A 23,787-nucleotide genomic window follows, 5' to 3' on the forward strand; every position below is an offset into this window, starting at 1 on the left:
AAATTGCGGACGGATTTTTGATATCTCGAACGGTTTGGCCGTGGCGAGGAAACGAAGTTATGGCGAGAAAAGAAAAACACAATGTGTTATAACGTCTTCATACATTAATTGATCTGGATGAAACTTCAGCAGTGTGTTTGTTGTAAGAGGGCGATCACATGGATGTGACTATTGTGAGTCAAAGTTATAGCGCCACCAACTGGCAGCAGGAAGTGTGTTACTTTCAAGATACTTTTGACTAAAGTGGGTGGGTTATTTTTACCTACAGTCACAAAACTCGGTCTGTATATTGTGCTTATCGATCCGGACAACTTTCTCATTTACAGTCATTAGCTCCGACCAACAGGAAGTCAGATATTTTGGTTTGAATGTGGTTTTGTCTCTCTCTGACAGAGTTCCCCCTGCCATTCTCTGTGTGTGTGTGTGTGTGTGTGTGGGGGGGGGGGGGGTTTGGGGGGGGGGGGGAGGGAGGGAGGGAGGGCACACACACAGACAGCCCCCCCCCCCTTTTCTGTGTGTGTTTGGAGGGGAGCAGAAAGACTCACACTGATGCAAGCTCTAAAGCAGACTTCTTCTCGACAGTCAAAGCGGGGTTACGTTATTGCCCGTCGTGCACAGGAACCCGAAAGGCAACGGGGTGGCGGCTTTTTATATATATATATATATATATATATATATATATATATATATATATAAATATAGCTGCAAGCAGCGATGGAGGGCCCAAGCCGGTGGCAGCGCCAGCCCGGTGCCTTTAGTGTAACTAAAGGCACCAGGGTGGCGGTGCCACCGGCTTGGGCCCGTAATCGCTGCTTGCAGCTATATTTATTATTATTATTATTATTATTAGGGCCCAAGCCTTGAAAAGGCGAAGGCCCTATTGTTTTCCTTCGGATTATTATTATTATTATTATTATTATTATTTTTTTTTTCTTACGACTATTCGGGCACTTTTGGGTCTCTTAACGTGCTCGAAAACTCTTGAAACTTTGCACACTGGTCAGAACCCGCGGCCATTAGAGCCGGACTGAAGCTGGTACCCGGGCGTGGCAGGGGGGCTCGACAGCGCCCCCTGGAACGGGGTCCGAAAACTTGGTCCATAAATCAAACACGCTTGCATGAAATAATATGAAACTCGGTACACTTATAGATCTCATCGGTTCATATATCCTTCATGCTCTGACTTTTTACCCCAGCCCAACAGGAAGTCGGCTATTTGGGGTAGTTAGAAAAACGCATTCAATGGAATTTAAAATACTCCTCCTAGACGATTCAACCAATCGCCACGAAACTCGGTCAGCATGAAGTCAAGACATTGAGGATGAAAAATTGCCAGGGGATTTTTGATATCTCGAACGGTTTGGCCGTGGCGAGGAAACGAATTTATGGCGAATATTGGAAACAGGAAGTGTGTTATAACATCCTCATACATTAATTGATCTTGATGAAACTCCAGTAGTGTGTTCGCTGTAAGAGGCCGATCACATGGATGTGACTATTGTGAGTCAACGTTATAGCGCCACCAAATGGCAGCAGGAAGTGTGTCACTTTCAAAATGCTTTAAAATCACCCTCTTATTTTTACCCGATTTGCTTCAAACTTTGTGTATAATGTAAACACACGGCAGATATAGACCTGTGAAAGGATTATTGATATCTTAAATACTGTTGCCATGGCAACGCATCAAACTTTAATATTCTTTTTTAAAGTTTTTGAGACTCTTAACATGCTTGAAATTGCATGAAACTCGACAGACACTTTACATTTATTGCCTAGTACACTTGTGCAAAGTTTCAGAAATGGGCGTGGTAAGGGGCTCAGTAGCGCCACCTTTAGTCAAAAATGGGGTATTAGTTTTACCTACAGTAACAAAAATCGGTATTTGTATTTATCTCCCCGAGCCGGACAACTTTCTAATTTACAGTCATTAGCTCCGACCAACAGGAAGTCAGATATTTTGGTTTGAATGTGATTTGATGGGAATTTTGCCAGTCTCTCTCAGTGTCTGTGTGTGTGAGAGAGGAGGGGGGCTTTATTTTAACCCTTTCTCTGCTGTGTGGGACTTCTCGGCCACTTTTGGGGCCCTTAACGTGCTCGAAAACTCTTGAAACTTTCCACACAGGTCAGAACCTGCGGCCATCAGGGCCGGGCTGAAGCTGGTACCCGGGCGTGGCAGGGGGGCTCAACAGCGCCCCCTTTAACGGGGTCCGAAAACTTGGTCCATATATCAAACTGAATATTGCATGAATTAGTATGAAACTCGGTACACATATAGATCTCATCGGGCCGAACAACTTTCGTGCTCTAAGTTTTACGCCAGCCCAACAGGAAGTCGGCTATTATGGGTTGTATGAAAACGCACGCCCCTGGAATTTTATATACTCCTCCAAGAAATTTAATTTGATCTTCACCAAACTCGGTCAGCATGAAGTCAAGACATTGAGGACGCTAAATTGCGGACGGATTTTTGATATCTCGAACGGTTTGGCCATGGCGAGGAAACGAAGTTATGGCGAGAAAAGAAAAACACAATGTGTTATAACGTCTTCATACATTTATTGATCTTGATGAAACTTCAGCAGTGTGTTTGTTGTAAGAGGGCGATCACATGGATGTGACTATTGTGAGTCAAAGTTATAGCGCCACCAACTGGCAGCAGGAAGTGTGTTACTTTCAAGATACTTTTGACTAAAGTGGGTGGGTTATTTTTACCTACAGTCACAAAACTCGGTCTGTATATTGTGCTTATCGATCCGGACAACTTTCTCATTTACAGTCATTAGCTCCGACCAACAGGAAGTCAGATATTTTGGTTTGAATGTGGTTTTGTCTCTCTCTGTGTGTGGGGAGGGAGGGAGGGCACACACACAGACAGCCCCCCCTTTTCTGTGTGTGTTTGGAGGGGAGCAGAAATACTCACACTGATACAAGCTCTAAAGCAGACTTCTTCTCGACAGTCAAAGCGGGGTTACGTTATTGCCCGTCGTGCACAGGAACCCGAAAGGCAACGGGGTGGCGGCTTTTTATATATATATATATATATATATATATATATATATATATATATATATATATATATATATATATAAAAATAAATATAGCTGCAAGCAGCGATGGAGGGCCCAAGCCGGTGGCAGCGCCAGCCCGGTGCCTTTAGTGTAACTAAAGGCACCAGGGTGGCGGTGCCACCGGCTTGGGCCCGTAATCGCTGCTTGCAGCTATATTTATTATTATTATTATTATTATTATTAATATTATTTTTCTTACGACTATTCGGGCACTTTTGGGTCTCTTAACGTGCTCAAAAACTCTTGAAACTTTGCACACGGGTCAGAACCCGCGGCCATTAGGGCCGGACTGAAGTTGGGACCCGGGCGTGGCAGGGGGGCTCGACAGCGCCCCCTGGAACGGGGTCCGAAAACTTGGTCCATAAATCAAACACGCTTGCATGTAATAATATGAAAATCGATATACTTATAGATCTCATCGGTTCATATATCCTTCGTGCTTTTCCTTTTTACGCCAGCCCAACAGGAAGTCGGCTATTTAGGGTAGTTTAAAAACGCATGTTCTGGCATTTTAAATACTCCTCCTAGAGAATTAATCCAAACACCACGAAACTCGGTCAGCATGAAGTCAAGACATTGAGGAAATTGCCAGGGGATTTTTGATATCTCGAACGGTTTGGCCGTGGCGAGGAAACGAATTTATGGCGAATATTGGAAACAGGAAGTGTGTTATAACTTCTGCATACATTAACTGATCTTGATGAAACTTCAGCATTGTGTTCATTGTAAGAGGCCCATCACATGGATGTGACTATTGTGAGTCAACGTTATAGCGCCACCAACTGGCAGCAGGAAGTGTGTCACTTTCGAAATGCTTTGAAATCACCCTCTTATTTTTACCCGATTTGCTTCAAACTTCATCTGTATAATGTAAACACACGGCAGATGTAGACCTGTGAAAGGATTATTGATATCTTTAATACTGTCGCCATGGCAACGCTTTAAACTTTTATATTCTTTTTGGATGCATTTGAGGCTCTTAACATGCTTCAAATTACATGAAACTCAACATGCATTTGACATTTATTGTGTAATAGACATGTGCGAAGTTTCAGAAACGGGCGTGGTAAGGGGCTCAGTAGCGCCACCTTTAGTCAAAAATGGGGTATTAGTTTTACCTACAGTAACCAAACTCGGTACGTATATTCTTCTCTTCGATCCGGACAACTTTCTAATTTACAGTCATTAGCTCCGACCAACAGGAAGTCAGATATTTTGGTTTGAATGTGTACTGTTTGGAGTATTTTCCCTCTGCCCCTCTGTGTGTGTGAGTGTGTGTGTGTGAGGAGGGGGGCTAGTTTAGTTTAACCATTTCTCTGCTGTGTGCAAAATCTCTGGCACTTTTGAGGGCCTTAACATGCTCGAAAACTCTTGAAATTTTGCACACAGGTCAGAACCCGCAGCCATTAGGGCCAGGCTGAAGCTGGTACCCGGGCGTGGCAGGGGGGCTCGACAGCGCCCCCTGGAATGGGATTCGAACACTTGTCCGTATATCAAACACGCTTGCATGAATTAATATGAAACTCGGTACACATATAGATTTAATCGGGCCGAACAACTTTCCCTGGGTCAAGTTTTACGCCAGCCCAACAGGAAGTCGGCTATTACGGGTTGATTGGAGAACGCTTGCTCTCGCATTTGAAACACTTCTCCTAGAGAATTCATCCGATGACCACGAAACTCGGTCAGCATGAAGTCAAGACATGGAAGATGATAAATTGCCAGGGGATTTTTGATATCTCGAACGGTTTGGCCGTGGCGAGGAAACAAATTTATGATTAAAAAAGGATGCATAAAGTGTGTTATAATTTAGTTATAGTTTTACCTACAGTAACCAAACTCAGTACGTATATTCTTCTCTTCGATCCGGACAACTTTCTAATTTACAGTCATTAGCTCCGACCAACAGGAAGTCAGATATTGTGGTTTGAATGTGTATTTTCTCTCTCTCTGTCTCTCTGCCATTCTGTGTGTGTCTGTCTGTGTGGGGAGGGGAGGGGAGGGGAGGGGAGGGGGGATGTGTGTGTGTGTGTGTGTGTGTGCTTTTGTTTATATTACATTGTGGGAACCAAATGTCCCCACAAGGATAGTAAAACCTGAAATCACCTCCATTGTGGGGACCAGCCAGCGGTCCCCATGAGGGGAATGGGTTAATAAACATACTAAATTATATATTTTTGAAAATGTAAAAATGCAGAATGTCTCCTGTGATGGGTAGGTTTAGGGATAGGGGCAGTGTAAGGGGATAGAATATACAGTTTGTACAGTATAAAAACCATTACGCCTATGGAATGTCCTCACAAGGATAGAAATGAAAGCTTGTGTGTGTGTGTGTGTGTGATTTTGGTTGGGTGACAGTTGTAGGTTACAGTTTGACAAGAGTTTATAGTTTAACAAAAGCACAATGTTGTGTTTCATTGCGAGTGTACACAAATATAAAGAAACACTTTGCATTTTGAATGATGGTCTGTATGAACAAAATGACGGAGTATGTTTTTATGTCTCCATTGTTCGATCGAGCCTCACACACACACACACACACACACACACACACACACACACACACACACACACACACACACACACACACACACACACACACACACACACACACACACACACACACACACACACACACACAGCATTCCAGCATTGCAATCTTGACATCGCAGCATGTTCATTATAGCCTTAATAAAATATAATAATAAAATAGTCAACCTTACATATAAAAATTACACTGCTCTGTTTAAATAGTCATTTGTACAGTTTGTGCCGTTCATAGTAAGCACCGCTCCACTGTGATGTTTCCAAACACATTTTTGCGCATTTGAAGAGGATAATTTTTCTATATTGGAACGTGAGTGTACAAAGTGTACAAAGTACAAAGCCTATAAAAAGAATAGTTTAGCATCCAAAAATGTTAATAATATATATATTATTATTATATATATATAATAATATATATGTTAAAAATAGGGGGAAAAAAGAATTTACATAATATATATATATATATATATATATATATATATATATATATATATATATATATATATATATATAATTAAAGCTGCAAGCAGCGATGGAGGGCCCAAGCCGGCTTGGGCCCGCAATCGCTGCTTGCAGCTTTAATTATATATATATATATATTTAGGGCCCAAGCCTTGAAAAGGCGAAGGCCCTATTGTTTTTCTAAGGATTATTATTTATTAGGGCCCAAGCCCTGAAAGGGCGAAGGCCCTATTGTTTTTCTTCGGATTATTATTTATTCTTCTTCTTCTTCTTCTTCTTTATTATTATTATTTTACTACCTTTTGGGCACTTTTGGGGGCCTTAACGTGCTGGAAAGCGCCCCCTGGAATGGGATTCAAACACTTGTCCGTATATCAAACACGCTTGCATGTAATAATATGAAACTCGGTACACATTTAGATCTCATCGGGCCGAACAACTTTCGTGCTCTAAGTTTTACGCCAGCCCAACAGGAAGTCGGCTATTGTGGGTGGTATGAAAACGCATGCCCCCTGAATTTGAAACACTCTTTCTAGAAAATTCATCCAATCGCAACCAAACTCGGTCAGCATGAAGTCAAGACATTGAGGATACTAAATTGCTGACGGATTTTTGATATCTCGAACAGTTTGGCCGTGGCGAGGAAACAAAATTATGGCGAGAAAAGAGAAACACGATGTGTTATAACGTCTTCATACATTAATTGATCTTGATGAAACTTCAGTAGCGTGTTTGTTGTAAGAGAGCGATCACATGGATGTAACTAATGTGAGTCAAAGTTATAGCGCCACCAACTGGCAGCAGGAAGTGTGTTACTTTTGACAAAAAGTGGGGGGGTTAGTTTTACCTACAGTCACAAAACTTGGTATGTATATTGTGCACATCGAGCCGGACAACTTTCTGATTTACAGTCATTAGCTCCGACCAACAGGAAGTCAGATATTTTGGTTTGAATGTGGTTTTGTCTCTCTCTGCCTCTCTCTGACAGAGTTCCCCCAGCCATTCTGTGTGTGTGTGTGTGTGTGTGTGTGTCTGTGTGGGGAGGGGAGGGAGGGCACACACACACACATAGACAGCCCCCCCTCTGTGTGTCTGTGTGGGGAGGGGAGGGAGGGCACACACACAGACAGCCCCCCTGTCTGTGTGTGTGGGGAGGGGAGCAGAAAGACTATGAACAATTGTGCCATCTAGTGTTTTATACTATGTATAAATGTGTTTTTTATTTTAAACAAGTGTTTTAAAGTACACTAATTTCAATTAATGATATGCTGCATTTTTATGTATATTTAAACATTATCAAAGTTAGGATGTCATTTCTTTAGTTTCAAAAGTTATCTGTCTCTGTCTCCCTTTGGCTGTCATTACCCTCCCCTCACTCCCACAGTCTCATTTATTTATTTCTGTATCAAATAATATTACCATAAACAAAAAGTTTGAGTTTCTTTTTCAATCAATGTATTATGTGTAACTTAAAAAATAAGGAAAAAAAGTTTGAGGGCAAGACATGAAAACGATGAAATATAATATAGTATTAGTAAAAGAGTGCAGTATAGGGTTGGATGAATCAGATAATTAACATATTTTGTTAAAAAAACATTTGGTTAAATAAAATCGAGTGATACATAGGGCTATATTGCCCTCTCGACAGTCAAAGCGGGTTACGTTATTGCCCGTCGTGCACAGGAACCCGAAAGGCAACGGGGTGGCGGCTTTATATATATATATATATATATATAAATAAATATATATATATATATATATATATATATATATATTTATTATTATTATTATTAGGGCCCAAGCCTTGAAAAGGCGAAGGCCCTATTGTTTTCCTTCGGATTATTATTATTATTATTATTATTATTATTATTATTATTATTTTTCTTACGACTATTCGGGCACTTTTGGGTCTCTTAACGTGCTCAAAAACTCTTGAAACTTTGCACACGGGTCAGAACCCGCGGCCATTAGGGCCGGACTGAAGTTGGGACCCGGGCGTGGCAGGGGGGCTCGACAGCGCCCCCTGGAACGGGGTCCGAAAACTTGGTCCATAAATCAAACACGCTTGCGTGTAATAATATGAAAATCGATATACTTATAGATCTCATCGGTTCATATATCCTTCGTGCTTTTCCTTTTTACGCCAGCCCAACAGGAAGTCGGCTATTTAGGGTAGTTTAAAAACGCATGTTCTGGCATTTTAAATACTCCTCCTAGAGAATTAATCCAAACACCACGAAACTCGGTCAGCATGAAGTCAAGACATTGAGGAAATTGCCAGGGGATTTTTGATATCTCGAACGGTTTGGCCGTGGCGAGGAAACGAATTTATGGCGAATATTGGAAACAGGAAGTGTGTTATAACTTCTGCATACATTAACTGATCTTGATGAAACTTCAGCATTGTGTTCGTTGTAAGAGGCCCATCACATGGATGTGACTATTGTGAGTCAACGTTATAGCGCCACCAACTGGCAGCAGGAAGTGTGTCACTTTCGAAATGCTTTGAAATCACCCTCTTATTTTTACCCGATTTGCTTCAAACTTCATCTGTATAATGTAAACACACGGCAGATGTAGACCTGTGAAAGGATTATTGATATCTTTAATACTGTCGCCATGGCAACGCTTTAAACTTTTATATTCTTTTTGGATGCATTTGAGGCTCTTAACATGCTTCAAATTACATGAAACTCAACATGCATTTGACATTTATTGTGTAATAGACATGTGCGAAGTTTCAGAAACGGGCGTGGTAAGGGGCTCAGTAGCGCCACCTTTAGTCAAAAATGGGGTATTAGTTTTACCTACAGTAACCAAACTCGGTACGTATATTCTTCTCTTCGATCCGGACAACTTTCTAATTTACAGTCATTAGCTCCGACCAACAGGAAGTCAGATATTTTGGTTTGAATGTGTACTGTTTGGAGTATTTTCCCTCTGCCCCTCTGTGTGTGTGAGTGTGTGTGTGTGAGGAGGGGGGCTAGTTTAGTTTAACCATTTCTCTGCTGTGTGCAAAATCTCTGGCACTTTTGAGGGCCTTAACATGCTCGAAAACTCTTGAAATTTTGCACACAGGTCAGAACCCGCGGCCATTAGGGCCAGGCTGAAGCTGGTACTCGGGCGTGGCAGGGGGGCTCGACAGCGCCCCCTGGAATGGGATTCGAACACTTGTCCGTATATCAAACACGCTTGCATGAATTAATATGAAACTCGGTACACATATAGATTTAATCGGGCCGAACAACTTTCCCTGGGTCAAGTTTTACGCCAGCCCAACAGGAAGTCGGCTATTACGGGTTGATTGGAGAACGCTTGCTCTCGCATTTGAAACACTTCTCCTAGAGAATTCATCCGATGACCACGATGTCGGTCAGCATGAAGTCAAGACATGGAAGATGATAAATTGCCAGGGGATTTTTGATATCTCGAACGGTTTGGCCGTGGCGAGGAAACAAATTTATGATTAAAAAAGGATGCATAAAGTGTGTTATAACTTAGTTATAGTTTTACCTACAGTTACAAAACTCAGCGTGTGTATTGATCTTATCAAGCCGAACAACTTTCTAATTTACAGTCATTAGCTCCGACAAACAGAAAGTCAGATATTGTGGTTTGAATGTGGATTGTGTCTCTCTCTGTCTCTCTGCCATTCTGTTTGTGTGTGTGTGTGTGTGTGTGTGTGTGTGTGTGTGTGTGTGTGTGTGTGTGTGTGTGTGTGTGTGTGTGTGTGTGATATTTTGGTTGGGTGACAGTTGTAGGTTACAGTTTGACAAGAGTTTATAGTTTAACAAAAGCACAATGTTGTGCTTTATTGCGAGTGTACACAAATGTAGAGAAACACTTTGAATGATGTCCTGTGTGAACAAAATGACAGAGTATTGTTGACTGTTTTTATGTCTCCATTCGATCGAGCCACACACACACACACACACACACACACACACACACACACACACACACACACACACACACACACACACACACACACACACACACACACACCACACACACAGCATTCCAATCTTGACATCGCAGCATGTTCATTATAGCCTTAATAAAATTTAATAATAAAATAGTCAACCTAACATAAAAAAATTACACTGCTCTGTTTAAATAGTCAGTTGTACAGTTCGCACCGTTCACAGTAAGCACCGCTCCACTGTGATGTTTCCAAGCATATATATATATATATATATATATATATATATATTTTTTTTTTATTATTATTTTTTTTTTCCTGACTTGCATGATGAGTTTTCTAAGTCATGGGATAAACCCCACTCCTTCCTCTAGAGCCCCTCCCTCGGGAGTTTGGAAACAGAGAAATCTCGCTCTTTTGATCAGACCTGACCTGAGGGCCGTCCTTCAGGCAAGAGGGCTTCAGGAAAGAGGTTCTACCTGAAAGAGGTTCTATCTGAAATAAAAAATAGACAGTCCCCTCGAGGGGCTGGTTCCCGTAATAGATTTTGTTGAAGCGTGTCAAACGCTTAGCCAACATATCTGCATGGGTCCTGCGTATAAGCAGGATTGGGTGATGGAACAAAAAGTATACTCTTTACTGGTCAGAGAGGCCATATGATGGGTTCCTCCTCCAGACAGGGAGTCCGGATTTCTCAGCCGGTACTTTATAGTTCCAAAGAAGAATGGAGGGTTCCTGCCGATTTTAGATCTGAGTCACTTAAATCGTTCTCTGAGGAGCTTCAGGTTCAAGATGCTCATCGTGAATCAAATCAGGTCCGAGGACTGGTTTATCACGATAGGTCTAAAAGACGCATACTTCCGTACTCCATCCTTCCAATACACAGGAGGTTCCTGAGGTGCGCTTTCGGGGGCGAAGCGTACCAAATTCGGGTTCTTCCGTTTGGCCTAGCACTCTCCCCTCGCAAAAGCTCCAAGTGTATGGATGCAGCTCTGGTCCTACTAAGGCTTCAGGCCATCCTTACACTTAATTTAATCGACGACTGGCCCATTCTGGCTCAGTCTCGAGCAATGGCAGTTCGGCATCGAGATGTCGTCCTTGGCCGTATTCCGAGCTTGGGGGTGAGACTCAACACGAAAAAAAGCGTGTTGGTACCAGCTCAGAAAACTACGTTTCTGGGCGTGGTATGGAACTCAGATACAATGTGGGCACATATGTCTCCCGCCTGTATCGAGTCCAACTGGGCCATGGCGTACGGGATAAAGCTAGGCCAGGCCATCACTGTAAAGCTATTTCTAAGACTGCTGGGCCTCATGGCAGCTGTGTCCAACATAATACCTTTTGGACCTTCTACACATGAGGCTCCTTCAGGGGTGGCTGATAGCCAAGGGGATTTCCCCAAGGGGGAATCCGTTCCGAACAATCAGGGTTTTGCGCCGATGCCTTCGTTTCCCTAATTAATATGGAAGAAACCTTGGTTCCTGTCCCAAGGGCCAGTGTTAGCAGCGTCATGTCGCCGGAAAACCGTTTCGACAGGCGCCTCCTTCACTGGCGTGGGCGCGGTCATGGATGGCCGCTTTGCCAGGGGTCTGTGGCAGAACCATCAACATTTTTGGCATATATTTTGCCTAGAGATGTTGGCTGTGTTCAGGGCTCCGAGGAGCTTCCTCCCAGACATCAATATATCTGAACCGACAAGGGGGACTCAGATTGCGCCCTCTATCCAGACTGGCGCATCAGATTAATCTATGGTCCCAGGGGAAATTATTATCTATTAGAGCAATATATGTCCCGAGGGTTCAGAATCAGGGAGCAGACATCCTGTCGAGGCAGGGGCTTAGGCCCAGGGAATGAAGACTTCACCCAGAGGTGGTGAAGTTGATATGGCAGAGGTTGGACCAATGGAAGTGGATCTGTTTGCGTCTCGAGAGACGTCCCACTGTCCACTTTGGTTCTCCCTCACTCATCCAGCCCCACTGGGGTTGGATGCCATGATACAGGCTTGGCCGAGGCTTCGCCTGTACGCTTTTCCCCCGATCGCTCTGCTCCCGGGAGTCCTGGAGAGGGTCCGTCAGGAGGGCATCAGTCTTCTTCTGATAGCCCCGTTGTGGCCGGCCCAAGTATGGTTTTCAGACATATTTTCACTTCTGATAGCTCCGCCGTGGCAGATTCCTCTGAGGAGGGATCTGTTGTCTCAGGCGGAGGGCACAATATTCCACCCTCGCCCGGAGCTGTGGAAATTGTGGGTCTGGCCCCTGAGGGGGTCCAGTACCTAGATGCCGGTCTATCAGCTGGGGTGGTCAAAACCATACTTAGCTCTAGGGCTTATGAGATTATATGGCCTCAAGTGGTAGGTTTTTCCACTTGGAGTAGAGAACATGAGTTAGATCCAGTTAACTGCCCAGTGGTTTCAGTTCTGGAGTTTCTTTAAGATCGTTTCTCTGCGGGTCTCTCCCCATCCACACTTAAGGTGTACGTGGCTGCCAGTTCAGCGGTCCATGCACCACTGAGTGATGGGCCTTTGGGGAGGCACCAACGGGTCATACTATTTCTCCATGGTACATGGAGGATGAGACCGACAGTCAGGTCCAGGGTTCCTTCCTGGGACCTGGTGGTGGTTCTCGAAGGGCTATCCCTGGCTCCCTTCGAACCCCTCCAGTCGGCTTCGCCTAGGACCTCACGTTCAAGATAGCCTTTCTCTTAGCTATTTCTTAAAATTATTAAGAGAGTGGGAGATCTCCAAGCCCTGGCACTAACGCCAGCTTGCTTGGGGTTTTGCCCCCGGCAGAGTAAAGGCCATCCTGCACCCGAGACCCAGCTATGTGCCTTAAGTGCATTCTAACATGACTAGGTCCATGGTCCTGCGAGCATTTCATCCTCCACCTCATGTGTCGGCAGAAGAAGAGAAAACGATCCTTTGCTCTGCCAGTCAGGGTTCCGAGTATTTACCTTGAGGGGTCCTCTTCTTCGAGGAGGTCGGACCTACTGTTTTACGGACCTACACCTAGTGTGTTTTGGGTCACCTAATAAGGGGCTCCCGGCATCCAAACAAACCATAAGTAGGCCTACAAGGTGCGCAATTTGCCTTCACCTTTGGCCGTAAGGGCTCATTTTAACAGAGGCATGGCGTCCTCTAGGGCCCTCCGTTCGGGAGTGCCCCTCCAGGAGATCTGTGAGGCAGCCGGTTGGGCTACCCTGCACACTTTCATCAGGTTTTTTTGTCTTCACCTCCTTAGTGCGTCTGGTGCACAAGTGCTCTCGTCCTAGCTTAAGTGCCTGAGATCAGCTTCACTCTAGGACAGGCTTTTTCGGTGCGTGGCCTAGTGGGTATTCGTTCCCCAAAGAGTCGTTTTCAAGAGTCCCCAAGTCGTTTCACGCAGTGTCTCGTTCCCTCCTCAGGGAACAAGGGTTACAGTCGTAACCCGAGACGTTCCCTTTCGTAGGGAACTCGCACTGCGTCGTCTTGCCACGCCCCTTAACGCCTGGGAGCGGCTTGCTTCATCGCGAGGCTAATGTGTGTGTGCGCCGGCGACACTTTTATGCATCCGGTTATGCCGTCACATGTTATGTCACGACGCAACACCAATCAGGATTGGATTAGTTTCATTCATACATCAGAGGCGTACGCTTAGGGAGCGTCGTTTTCAACGACGCAGTGTCTCGTTCCCTCCTCAGGGAACAAGGGTTACAGTCGTAACCCGAGACGTTTTACAGATACTAGACACGTGACTTTCAAATGAAAGATTGGTATCAAAGAGCACACCCAGGTTCCTAACCGACGACGAAGACATAACAGAGCAGCCTTCAAGTGTTAGACGTTCTAGGTTATTACGTGAGGATGTTTTTTGTCCAATAATTAGAATCTCTGTTTTTTTTTTCAGAATTTAGTAGTAGGAAATTTCTAGTCATCCAATTTTTTATATCAGCTATGCATTCTGTTAATTTTGTGAATTGGTAGGTTTCGTTAGGTTTTGAAGAAATATACAGCTGAGTATCGTCGGCATAACAGTGAAAGCTAATTCCATGTTTCCTAATGATATCTCCTAATGCATGTTGATGACAACTTAAACTATTTGCTTTTGGATAGTTTTTTATCATTGCATAAAGAAAGTGCTCTATGAAAATGTAAGGTGTTTTTATATTTATATACTTTTTTATTTATATATTCATTTAGCTAAAACTATGTTTAAATTGTTTGAATACATTTTAGTAACATATTTGTTATTAATCATTGAGTTATATACTTTATTTATATTCATTTAATTTAAAAATAGAGATTAGTTAATTTATGGAACCAACTTAGTGTGTGTGAGTGCAAAACAGCTTAGAAATTATATTAAATTATTTATTTTTGAAAATGTAAAAATTCTGTGATGGTCGTATTTAGGTGTATGGGATAGAATATGCGGTTACAGTACAAAAATCATTTTGGCTATGGTTATATTAATACATTTTTTAAAATTTTATAATAAATGCTTATTACCAAGCAAACACAAACTTAGAAATGCAGTAGTAGGCTACACTATATCCCTGTTAAAAGATTAATTTACTGCACATTAACTGCAACAATATACAACATGCTAAATTCAGCTGAACATATAATAAGCTGCAGAGTTACTCCTTAAAATAAACAACATTACACATTGTGCAAGAACAGCATAAATTATTTCAATACATACAGACAGTTGGTCTGGGAACGCCCCCGGGAACGCCCCATCAGGTGATGTGAATTTAGCCCATGGGGGAAAACATTGCCTTGGCGCTAATTGAAATAAACGGGACAATCATGCCGAAGAGTTGTTGTGTCGTTTTCTGTACCGCCAATAAACAAACAAATTATTAATTGAAGTTCTACATCCTTCCTAATAAACACACAAAAGGAGGCCAGTCGCTACGTAATGACGCGAGCCGTGAACCTATGGAGTAGTTTGAGGTCTACACTCAATACAGACAGTCTGTGAGTTAGGGATAACTGTCAGCACAGTCCCTCGGCAACTTCGTACTACTGATCACCGTTTTACAAAAGGATTAATAGTTTGGAGTAAAGCATATATGTACAAGTGACAAGGTTTTATGGAGTTAGTATACAACATATACGAAAGTTGATTGAGTTATAGGCTACCGCTACAGCTACCGGTGCATGTCATAACGTTACCTGGAGATTCAACCAGATAACAAAATATGTCTGGAAAGGACACCTCCGGCCATTTGGTTGGTTCATTGACCCAGTTTTGAATTAAATAAGGGCAATCATAACTTATTGCAGTTCATTTTGCAATGTACCGCTGCCGGTCGGCAGGCGTCAATGACTCGCAATACAAGATTTTTGTCATTCAAATACACACAATGTTCGCTGTGTTGATATGGCAGAGTTGATATGGTTGATATGATACTTAGGGTTTTCCACAGTTTTTTCTTCTCACTTTCACAGTTCACAGCAGCCCGGAATATGGTGGGAGGGACGCACAGGATTCAAACGATCAAAAACCATGCATCAAATATAATAGGAAGTCCCAAAACGACCATAACAACTTCAAACGATCAAACTAACTGTCAAAACGTACTCGGTTACTAACGTAACCTCGGTTCTCTCTAGAAAAGGAACGAGTACTGCGTCGAAGACGCTACGGAAAAGATTATTTCTCGAGATATTGAAGCCAAAAAATTAATCCTTAATTTTATATTAATGTAAAACGCTTTGCAGCAGCATACAGCCTCAGGCGAAACAGCTTGCACACCTATTGGATGCTCTGCAGCAAAAGCAGCAGCCTATGCGAGGGCTCTCATGACGCTTGACCCAATGAGGGCGCTTCGTGCCCTCTGCGTCACGTCCCGCCAGAATGGGCGTGGCCTAGGCTTAAAAATGCCCGAGTAGCGGCTGTCATTCTCTGATTTTCATCGCCAAAGCGACCCAGAGCTCGTTCCTCTTCTAGAGAGAACCGAGGTTACGTTAGTAACTGAGTACGTTCTCTCGTACGAGAGATCTCGCATAACGCCGTGCATGCTGAGACCCGACACCAGAGACCCAAGAGGGTGCGCGCCCGGGTCACACATAGTGTATGATCAGCAGAAAAAACTCACACAGAGTTCCTGGAAAGAGGGGCTAGAATTGCATCATTCCTTTATAAGTAGTGCCCCGAGGGACATTTTCAGCATATATATGTATATAAATATATATGGTGGGTCAATACATTGCTCATAAGACATAACTGTCAGTGAGCGATGCTTAAAACAACTTTGCAATCTGGGCCGTAACAGAATGGGGCAGAAACACCATATGTGTCTGTTTTAGACCGAGGGCAGTCTGGCCTGCAAGGCGGGAACCTCTAGGTTATAAAACGTTATAAATGTAGACGGGGAGGCCCAGCCTGCTGCCATACAGATATCTTGCAACGAGATTCCACTAGACCAAGCCCACGAGGAGGCCATGCCCCTCGTAGAATGTGCTCTGACGCCCAACGGGCACGGCAGTCCTTTTGATGCGTAGGCTAGCGCTATGGCATCCACTACCCATCTGGACAGGCTCTGTTTCGACGCAGCTCGTCCCTTGGAACGTCCGCTGAACGAAACAAAGAGCTGCTCCCTCTGTCTAAAAACAGCGGAGTGGGACACGTAAGCTCTTAACGCCTTAACCGGGCAAAGGAAGCTAGCGTCGTCCTTTTCCTCGGAGGCCGGCAGAGCCGACAGGGAGATAACCTGAGCCCTGAACGGTGTGTTGAGGGACTTAGGCACATACCCATGTTTCGACTTTAGTACGACTTTAGAGTCATTAGGCCCGAACTCCATACACGACTTGCTTGTAAATCCCCCACGCGCTTTACTGAAGCGAGAGCCAGAAGAAACAGTCTTGAAAGACAAGTGCTTCATGTCAACTGAGTGCACAGGCTTAAACGGGGCACCCTTCATGGCATCCAATACCGTAGAAAGGTCCCAGACGGGGACTGAAGGAGGTCTGGGAGGATTCAATCTCCTAGCTCCTTTAAGGAAATGAACAACCAGGTCGTTCCTACCAAGTGACTGGCCAAGCGCTGGATTGACAAACGCTGCTATAGCCGCCACGTAAACTTTGAGCGTGGATGGGGTCCTACCCTTATCCAGCAGCTCCTGTAGGAAGGAGAGAATCTCCGTTACCCCGCACTGCAGGGGTGATACGCCCTGGGCTGAGCACCAGCCAGAGAACACAGACCATTTAGAGCAGGGTTGTCAAACTTACGGCCCGCGGGCCGGAACCGGCCCGCCAGGGGGTTCAGTCCGGCCCGGGGGTAAATCTGCAATATGAAAAAAGAAAAAAAAAATTCGGCGGAACTAACAGCAGATGGTAGCACTGAGCTTCAGTTCTCTTTCATAGGTTCACTCAACGCTGTGTAGCTTTAAGACGCAGTGGGCGTGGGCGCCGCCCCGACGCTCTTACGTCGTCACATTATACAGGCGCGCGCCATCAGCTCTGAGCGGCGTTTGGTTCTATCAGTTTACCCGCTTTTCTGTTGGGCACCCTCATCAGCGAAATGTCTTTGTCAAAAAAAAAGTTAAAAGTGGACACAGAGTGTCGGATTTTTCAAGAAAAATGGACCTCTTCCTATATGTTCACGGAGGTGAATGGGAAACCAGTGTGCCTGGTGTGCACGCAGCAAGTTTCGGTGCTTAAGGAATATACTATTCGCCGTCACTATGGAGCTCAGCATGGCGAAAAATACAACAGCTTGCACGGAGAACTGAGAAGACAGAAGGTAAATGAAATGTTGGTGGGTCTGAGGAAACAGCAATCTGTTTTCACCCGGAGCCGAGAGGCCAGTGATGCTGCAGTGAAAGCCAGCTACCTAATTGCTAGCGAAATCGCATTAGCATCAAAGCCATACTGTGAGGGGGAGTTCGTTAAAAATTGCATGCTGAAGGCTGCCGAAATTGTGTGTCCTGAGAAGCGACAAGCTTTTGCCAATATTAGCTTGACGAGAAATACCGTGGCAGACAGGATTTCGGAACTATCGGCAGATTTGGACAGCCAATTGAAACGCAAAGTGGAGTCATTTCTGGCATTTTCTGTTGCAATTGATGAGAGTACTGATATTACGGATGTCGCTCAACTGGCCATATTCATTCGTGGAGTTGACGAGACTTTGACTGTCACAGAGGAGTTTCTTGAGTTGGTGCCTATGACCGACACCACAACAGCTGAGGACATTTTCCGCTTCGTCGTTGGAGCGCTGGACAGAGTCGGGGCGGACTGGTCCCGCGCCGTAAGCATGGCTACAGATGGTGCGCCATCAATGATCGGGAAAAAGGCAGGTGTTGTGACAAAGTTTAGAGAGAAAGTACAAGCCGCAAATGGAGGGGGTGATTTTTGGACATTTCATTGCATTTTGCATCAGGAGGCCTTATGCTGCAAGTCGTTAAAAATGGATCACGTCATGGAGGTGGTTGTCCGAACTGTTAATTTCATCCGAGCCAGAGGTCTCAATCATCGTCAGTTTGACAGCCTTCTCAGTGACTGTAACATTACCCATGGTCTGCCATACCACACTGAAGTAAGATGGTTAAGCAGAGGTGCTGTGCTGAAGCGCTTCTTTGATCTACGTGGGGAAATCAGACTTTTCATGGAGGGAAAAGGTAAACCTGTTAAGGAATTACAGTGCCCACTATGGCTGCAGGACCTTGCATTTATGGTTGATATTACAGAGCACTTGAATAATCTGAACAAAATGTTGCAAGGACGCAAAAAAATTGTAACACAGTATTATGACAGCATACGTGCATTCAAGTTAAAGCTCACATTATGGGAGACGCAGATGGCAAGCGGTGACCCTGCTCATTTTCCCTGTCTAAGAGATGTGTGCGCAGCAAGCGTTAATCCTGACGTGAGACAGTACAAAGACAAGATTTCAGGGTTGCTGAGGGAGTTTGAGAAACGATTTCAGATCTTTAGCAAACTCGAGACAGAATTTGCAGTTTTTCGCTCACCATTCACAGTCAGAGCTTCTGATGTGGCCGTTGACATGCAACTTGAAATAATTGATTTGCAGTGTGATGTAGAATTGAAGGACAAATTTGCCTCTGTGGGCTTGGACACATTTTATCAGTATCTCCTGCCAGGCTATCCTAAATTAACAGAACTGGCTGCAAAGGTGTTGTGCATGTTTGGGACCACCTACCTTTGTGAGCAAGTTTTCTCAGTAATGAATATTAATAAAACGAAGCTGCGCTCAAAGCTCACACATAAGCACTTAAATGAGATTCTAAAATTGGCTGCTACTCAGGACATGATGCCTGATTTTGATGCACTTGTGCAGGCTAAAAGATGGCAAGTTTCAGGGGCAAATTGATAAAGTAAATTTGTTTACTTTAAAAAAAACTCTTTTAAAAAAAACATACATCATACTGTATTATGTATTAATTTGCAAATTTTACAAAGATTTTCTTTTTAAAACAGCTTTTTTCTTCAGATTTTAAGTGTGTGGAGTCAATTCATGTGTTCAAAATTGCTTCCCAGAATTGGAAAATGGATTTTAAATAATTTCTATATTTTGATTTATGTTAACATGCAGGACAGTGTTTTTAAGTTCCACAAAACTGTGACTAAATGTTTTGCGACATTGTACAATAACTGTGATCAGTTTTTATGCATAATGCACTTAAATAAATGTGAAACTGAGTAATAGTGTTGTTGAAATTGCACATACTAGGTTGTTCATAATATATTTTGTAAAAGGACAATTCATTTAATATAAAGATTTTATATAATTTACTTATTCTTTGCACTAATACAAAGTTAATTGTTAGTTCTATGTAATAATTTTGCTATGAGTTTACTGGTCTGGCCCCCTTGAGATCAGATTAAGCTGTATGCGGCCCCCAGACCAAAATGAGTTTGACACCCCTGATTTAGAGGAATAGAGCCGTCTAGTAGACGGGGCTCTAGCCTGCTCGATCGTGTCTAATACTCCCTTTGGGAGGTTAGCGGGTACCCGTTGATGGCCCACACATGTAGGGACCAGAGCTCCGGGCGAGGATGCAAAATCCAGCCCCTGGCCTGAGAGAGGAGGTCCCTCCTCACTGGTATCGGCCACGGAGCAGTGCTCGTCAGCTGCATCAGTACTGGAAACCAAGCTTGGTTTGTCCAGAACGGAGCCACAAGTAGCACAGAGCATCCGCTTTTCCTGATTCACTCTAATACCTGAGATAGAAGCGAGGCAGGGGGAAAAGTCAAGTCAAGTCATCTTCATTTATATAGCGCTTTTAACAATGTAGATTGTTTCAAAGCTGCTTTACAGAGATAAACGTATAATTTAAGGTAACAGATTGTTTTGGCTTTATAGCGGTTCTTGAATAATGTTACTTTCCAGCTAAATTTAGTTTTGATTGATTCACTTCCGTCGAAAGGATAATTTGTTATTAAATTAGCGTCCGCTAAGACGACACCGTTCTCTCTACACAGACTTTAAACGCGAACCTGTGATAAACACTGATGGCGCTCACGTGCGCATCAAGAATTCATTCTATAGTTATGTGTGTTTGAATATATGTCCGCATGTTTGTAATTCTCTACAAACCAAGCCTATACAAACTACTTGTCCTGCCTATAATTCAATTCAATTCAAGTTTATTTGTATAGCGCTTTTCACAATACATATTGTTTCAAAGCAGCTTTACAGAAAATGCATTTCAAAAATGTACAAACAAAGATACAGTTAGTTAATCATAAATTTAGGGCATAACATATCGCCGGCGTTGGGTCGTCTCTTCACAGGCGTCGAGTCGTCTCATCACAGGCGTTGGGGCATCTGAAGTCTCCATGAGAGGCTGGATACATAACTGGAGCTGACGAACTCTATTTGAGTTATAGGGACAGGCGTCCCGAGATAACAACAAAAAAGGCAGATGGGAAATAATTAGCGTAGCTGCTGTTCATAATATGAATGCATTTGATCTGATTTAACTGTAGTATAAAAGGTACGATGCATTATGTGAATGCTTGGCTAAAGAGATGCGTCTTTAGTATAGTTTTAAACTGGGGGAGCGAGTCTGAGCCTCGGACAATATCAGGAAGGCTATTCCAGAGTTTAGGAGCTAGATGTGAAAACGCCCTCCCTCCTTTAGTGGACTTAGTTATCCTAGGTACGACCAGAAGCCTCGAATTTAGCGATCTTAAAGAGCGCGATGGATTGTAGGGTGATAGAAGATCTCTTAAATACACAGGAGCTAAACCATTTAGGGCTTTATAGGTCAGTAACAATACTTTGTAATTGATACGGAATTTAATAGGTAACCAGTGTAGAGATGATAAAATTGGCATTATATGATCATATTTTCTTGACCTAGTAAGAACTCTAGCAGCTGCATTTTGGACTAACTGTAGCTTGTTTACGGAGGATGCAGGACAACCAGCTAATAAAGCATTACAGTAATCTAGTCTCGAGGTCATGAATGCATGAACTAACTTTTCTGCATCAGAAACTGATAGCATGTTACGTAGCTTAGCAATGTTTCTAAGGTGGAAAAAGGCTGTTCTTGTGACATTTGAAATATGATTTTCTCCGTTTTATCTGAATTTAATAGAAGAAAATTACACGTCATCCAATATTTTATATCTTTAACACACTCTGTCATTTTAGATAATTTAGTGTTATCATCTGGTCGTGATGAAATATATAATTAAGTGTCATCAGCATAACAGTGGAAACTTATTCCATGTTTTCTTATAATATTACCAAGTGGCAGCATATAAATTGAGAATAGCAGAGGGCCTAACACAGATCCTTGCGGCAATCCATAGTTTACTGACGTTATCTTTGATTTTTCCCCATTTAAATGGACAAAATGGTAACGGTCTGATAGGTACGATCTAAACCAGTTTAATGCCTGTCCCTGTACACCAGTGTAGTTTTGAAGTCGATCTAAGAGTATTTTATGATCTATAGTGTCGAACGCAGCACTAAGATCGAGTAAAACTAGTATTGAGATACAGCCTTGGTCAGAAGCTAAAAGTAAATCATTTTTAATTTTAACGAGCGCAGTTTCTGTGCTATGATGTTGGCCTGAATCCTGATTGAAATTTTTCATAGATATCGTTTTCTTGCAAGAAAGAGCACAATTGAGCGGACACAACTTTTTCTAGTATTTTAGACATAAATGGAAGATTTGAGATGGGTCTGTAGTTTGCTAGGTTATTTGGATCTAATTGTGGTTTCTTAATAAGAGGTTTTATAACTGCCAGCTTGAACGTTTTTGGAACGTGACCTAAAGATAGAGACGAGTTAATAATATTGAGAAGAGGCTCTTCCACTACAGGTAACACTTCTTTCAGTAGTTTGGTGGGTATTGGATCTAATAAACATGTTGTTGGTTTAGATGCAGTGATAAGTTTATTTAGCTCTTCCTGTCCTATAGTTGTAAAGCGCTGTAGTTGTTCTTGAGGGGCGATAATTGAGGCTGAATCATAAGACGCTGTCAAAGATTGCACATTTACAATTGTGTTTCTGATGCTTTCTATTTTCTCAGTGAAGAAATTCATGAAATTATTACTATTAAAATGTAATGGAATATTTTGGTCAGGTGATGTCTGTTTATTTGTTAATCTAGCCACGGTGTTAAATAAAAACCTTGGATTATTTTGGTTGTTTTCTATTAGTTTGCGGAGATGCTCAGCCCTGGCTGCTTTTAGAGCCTTTTTATAACGTGACATACTGTCTTTCCATGCGATTCTAAAGACCTCTAAATTAGTTTGTTTCCATTTGCGCTCTAAGTTACGAGTTTCTCTCTTGATAACATGCGTAGCACTGTTGTACCATGGTGCTTTAGTTTTCTCTCTGACCTTTTTTAATCTAATTGGTGCAACAATTTCTAATGTACTAGAGAAAATGGTGCTCATACTGCTAGTCATTTCCTCTAGTTCATCTGTTTGTTTGGGTTCACTGAGGAGCGGAGATAGATCAGGTAAGCTATTCAAGATTCTATCTACCGTGGTTGGAAGGATTGTTCTGCCTGGTCGATAACGCGGCGCAACATGACACATTTCAGCAGTGCGTAGTATGCAAGTTACCATGTAATGATCAGTGACATCATCACTTTGCGGTATAATATCTATATCGGTTGGATCAGTTCCATATGATATAATTAAATCTAGAGTATGATTAAGACGATGAGTGGGACCACTAACGTTTTGTTTGACCCCAAAAGAGTTGAAAAAATCTGTAAACGCAGCCCCTAACGCATCATTTGTGTTATCAACGTGTATGTTGAAATCTCCAACAATTATTGCCTTATCGACATTGACTAATAGATCTGAGAGAAAATCTGCAAACTCATTTAGGAAATCAGCGTAAGGCCCTGGCGGTCTATATACAGTAGGCAAAGCTAGAGATAATAGGGATTTCTTTCTTACATCTAGGAGCGTAACATTTAGCACAAGTACTTCAAACGAATCAAACCCGTGACCTGTTTTCTGAGTAACATTAAGAATATCTCTGTAGATTGTTGCAACACCGCCGCCACGACCAATCAGACGGGGCTCATGCTTATTACCAGTATCCCGGTGGTGTGGACTCATTAAGACCGAAATAATCATTCGATTTAAGCCAGGTTTCAGTAAGGCAAAGTAAATCGAAGCTATTATCTGTGACCATTTCATTTACAATAACCGCCTTAGGTGTAAGCGATCTAATGTTTAGAAGACCTAGCTTTAGAAATTGTTTTTGTTCACCAATATTGAGATTTTCTGGTTTAATCACAATTAGATTTTTCTTAGATCCTACAGTAGATTTATTGTTTGGCCTCACAAAACGAGGAATAGACACA

The 23,787-nt window shown here is 42.8% G+C and overlaps 1 protein-coding gene and 1 long non-coding RNA gene across 3 annotated transcripts in view; both read right to left on the reverse strand.

The window, feature by feature from the left end:
• LOC307003440 overlaps nt 1-23,787 on the reverse strand; it is a 223,595-nt gene that overhangs the window by 83,488 nt on the left and 116,320 nt on the right. The gene's annotated exons all lie outside the window — the stretch shown is intronic.
• The window catches only part of LOC307003439 (uncharacterized protein), a 51,324-nt gene continuing 48,176 nt past the window's right edge, over nt 20,640-23,787 (reverse strand). The window contains exon 6 of one of the 2 annotated variants that reach the window (XM_079621827.1): nt 20,640-20,819. In XM_079621827.1, coding sequence (XP_079477953.1) covers nt 20,735-20,819 — 85 coding nt within the window. In that variant the 3' untranslated portion in view covers nt 20,640-20,734. Of the gene's footprint in view, nt 20,822-23,787 lie in introns of both variants that reach the window. The other variant, XR_013798704.1, reaches the window with a different exon arrangement.

Source organism: Phoxinus phoxinus (assembly GCF_949152265.1).
Source record: "Phoxinus phoxinus genome assembly, chromosome: 8".
Lineage (NCBI taxonomy): Eukaryota > Metazoa > Chordata > Actinopteri > Cypriniformes > Leuciscidae > Phoxinus > Phoxinus phoxinus.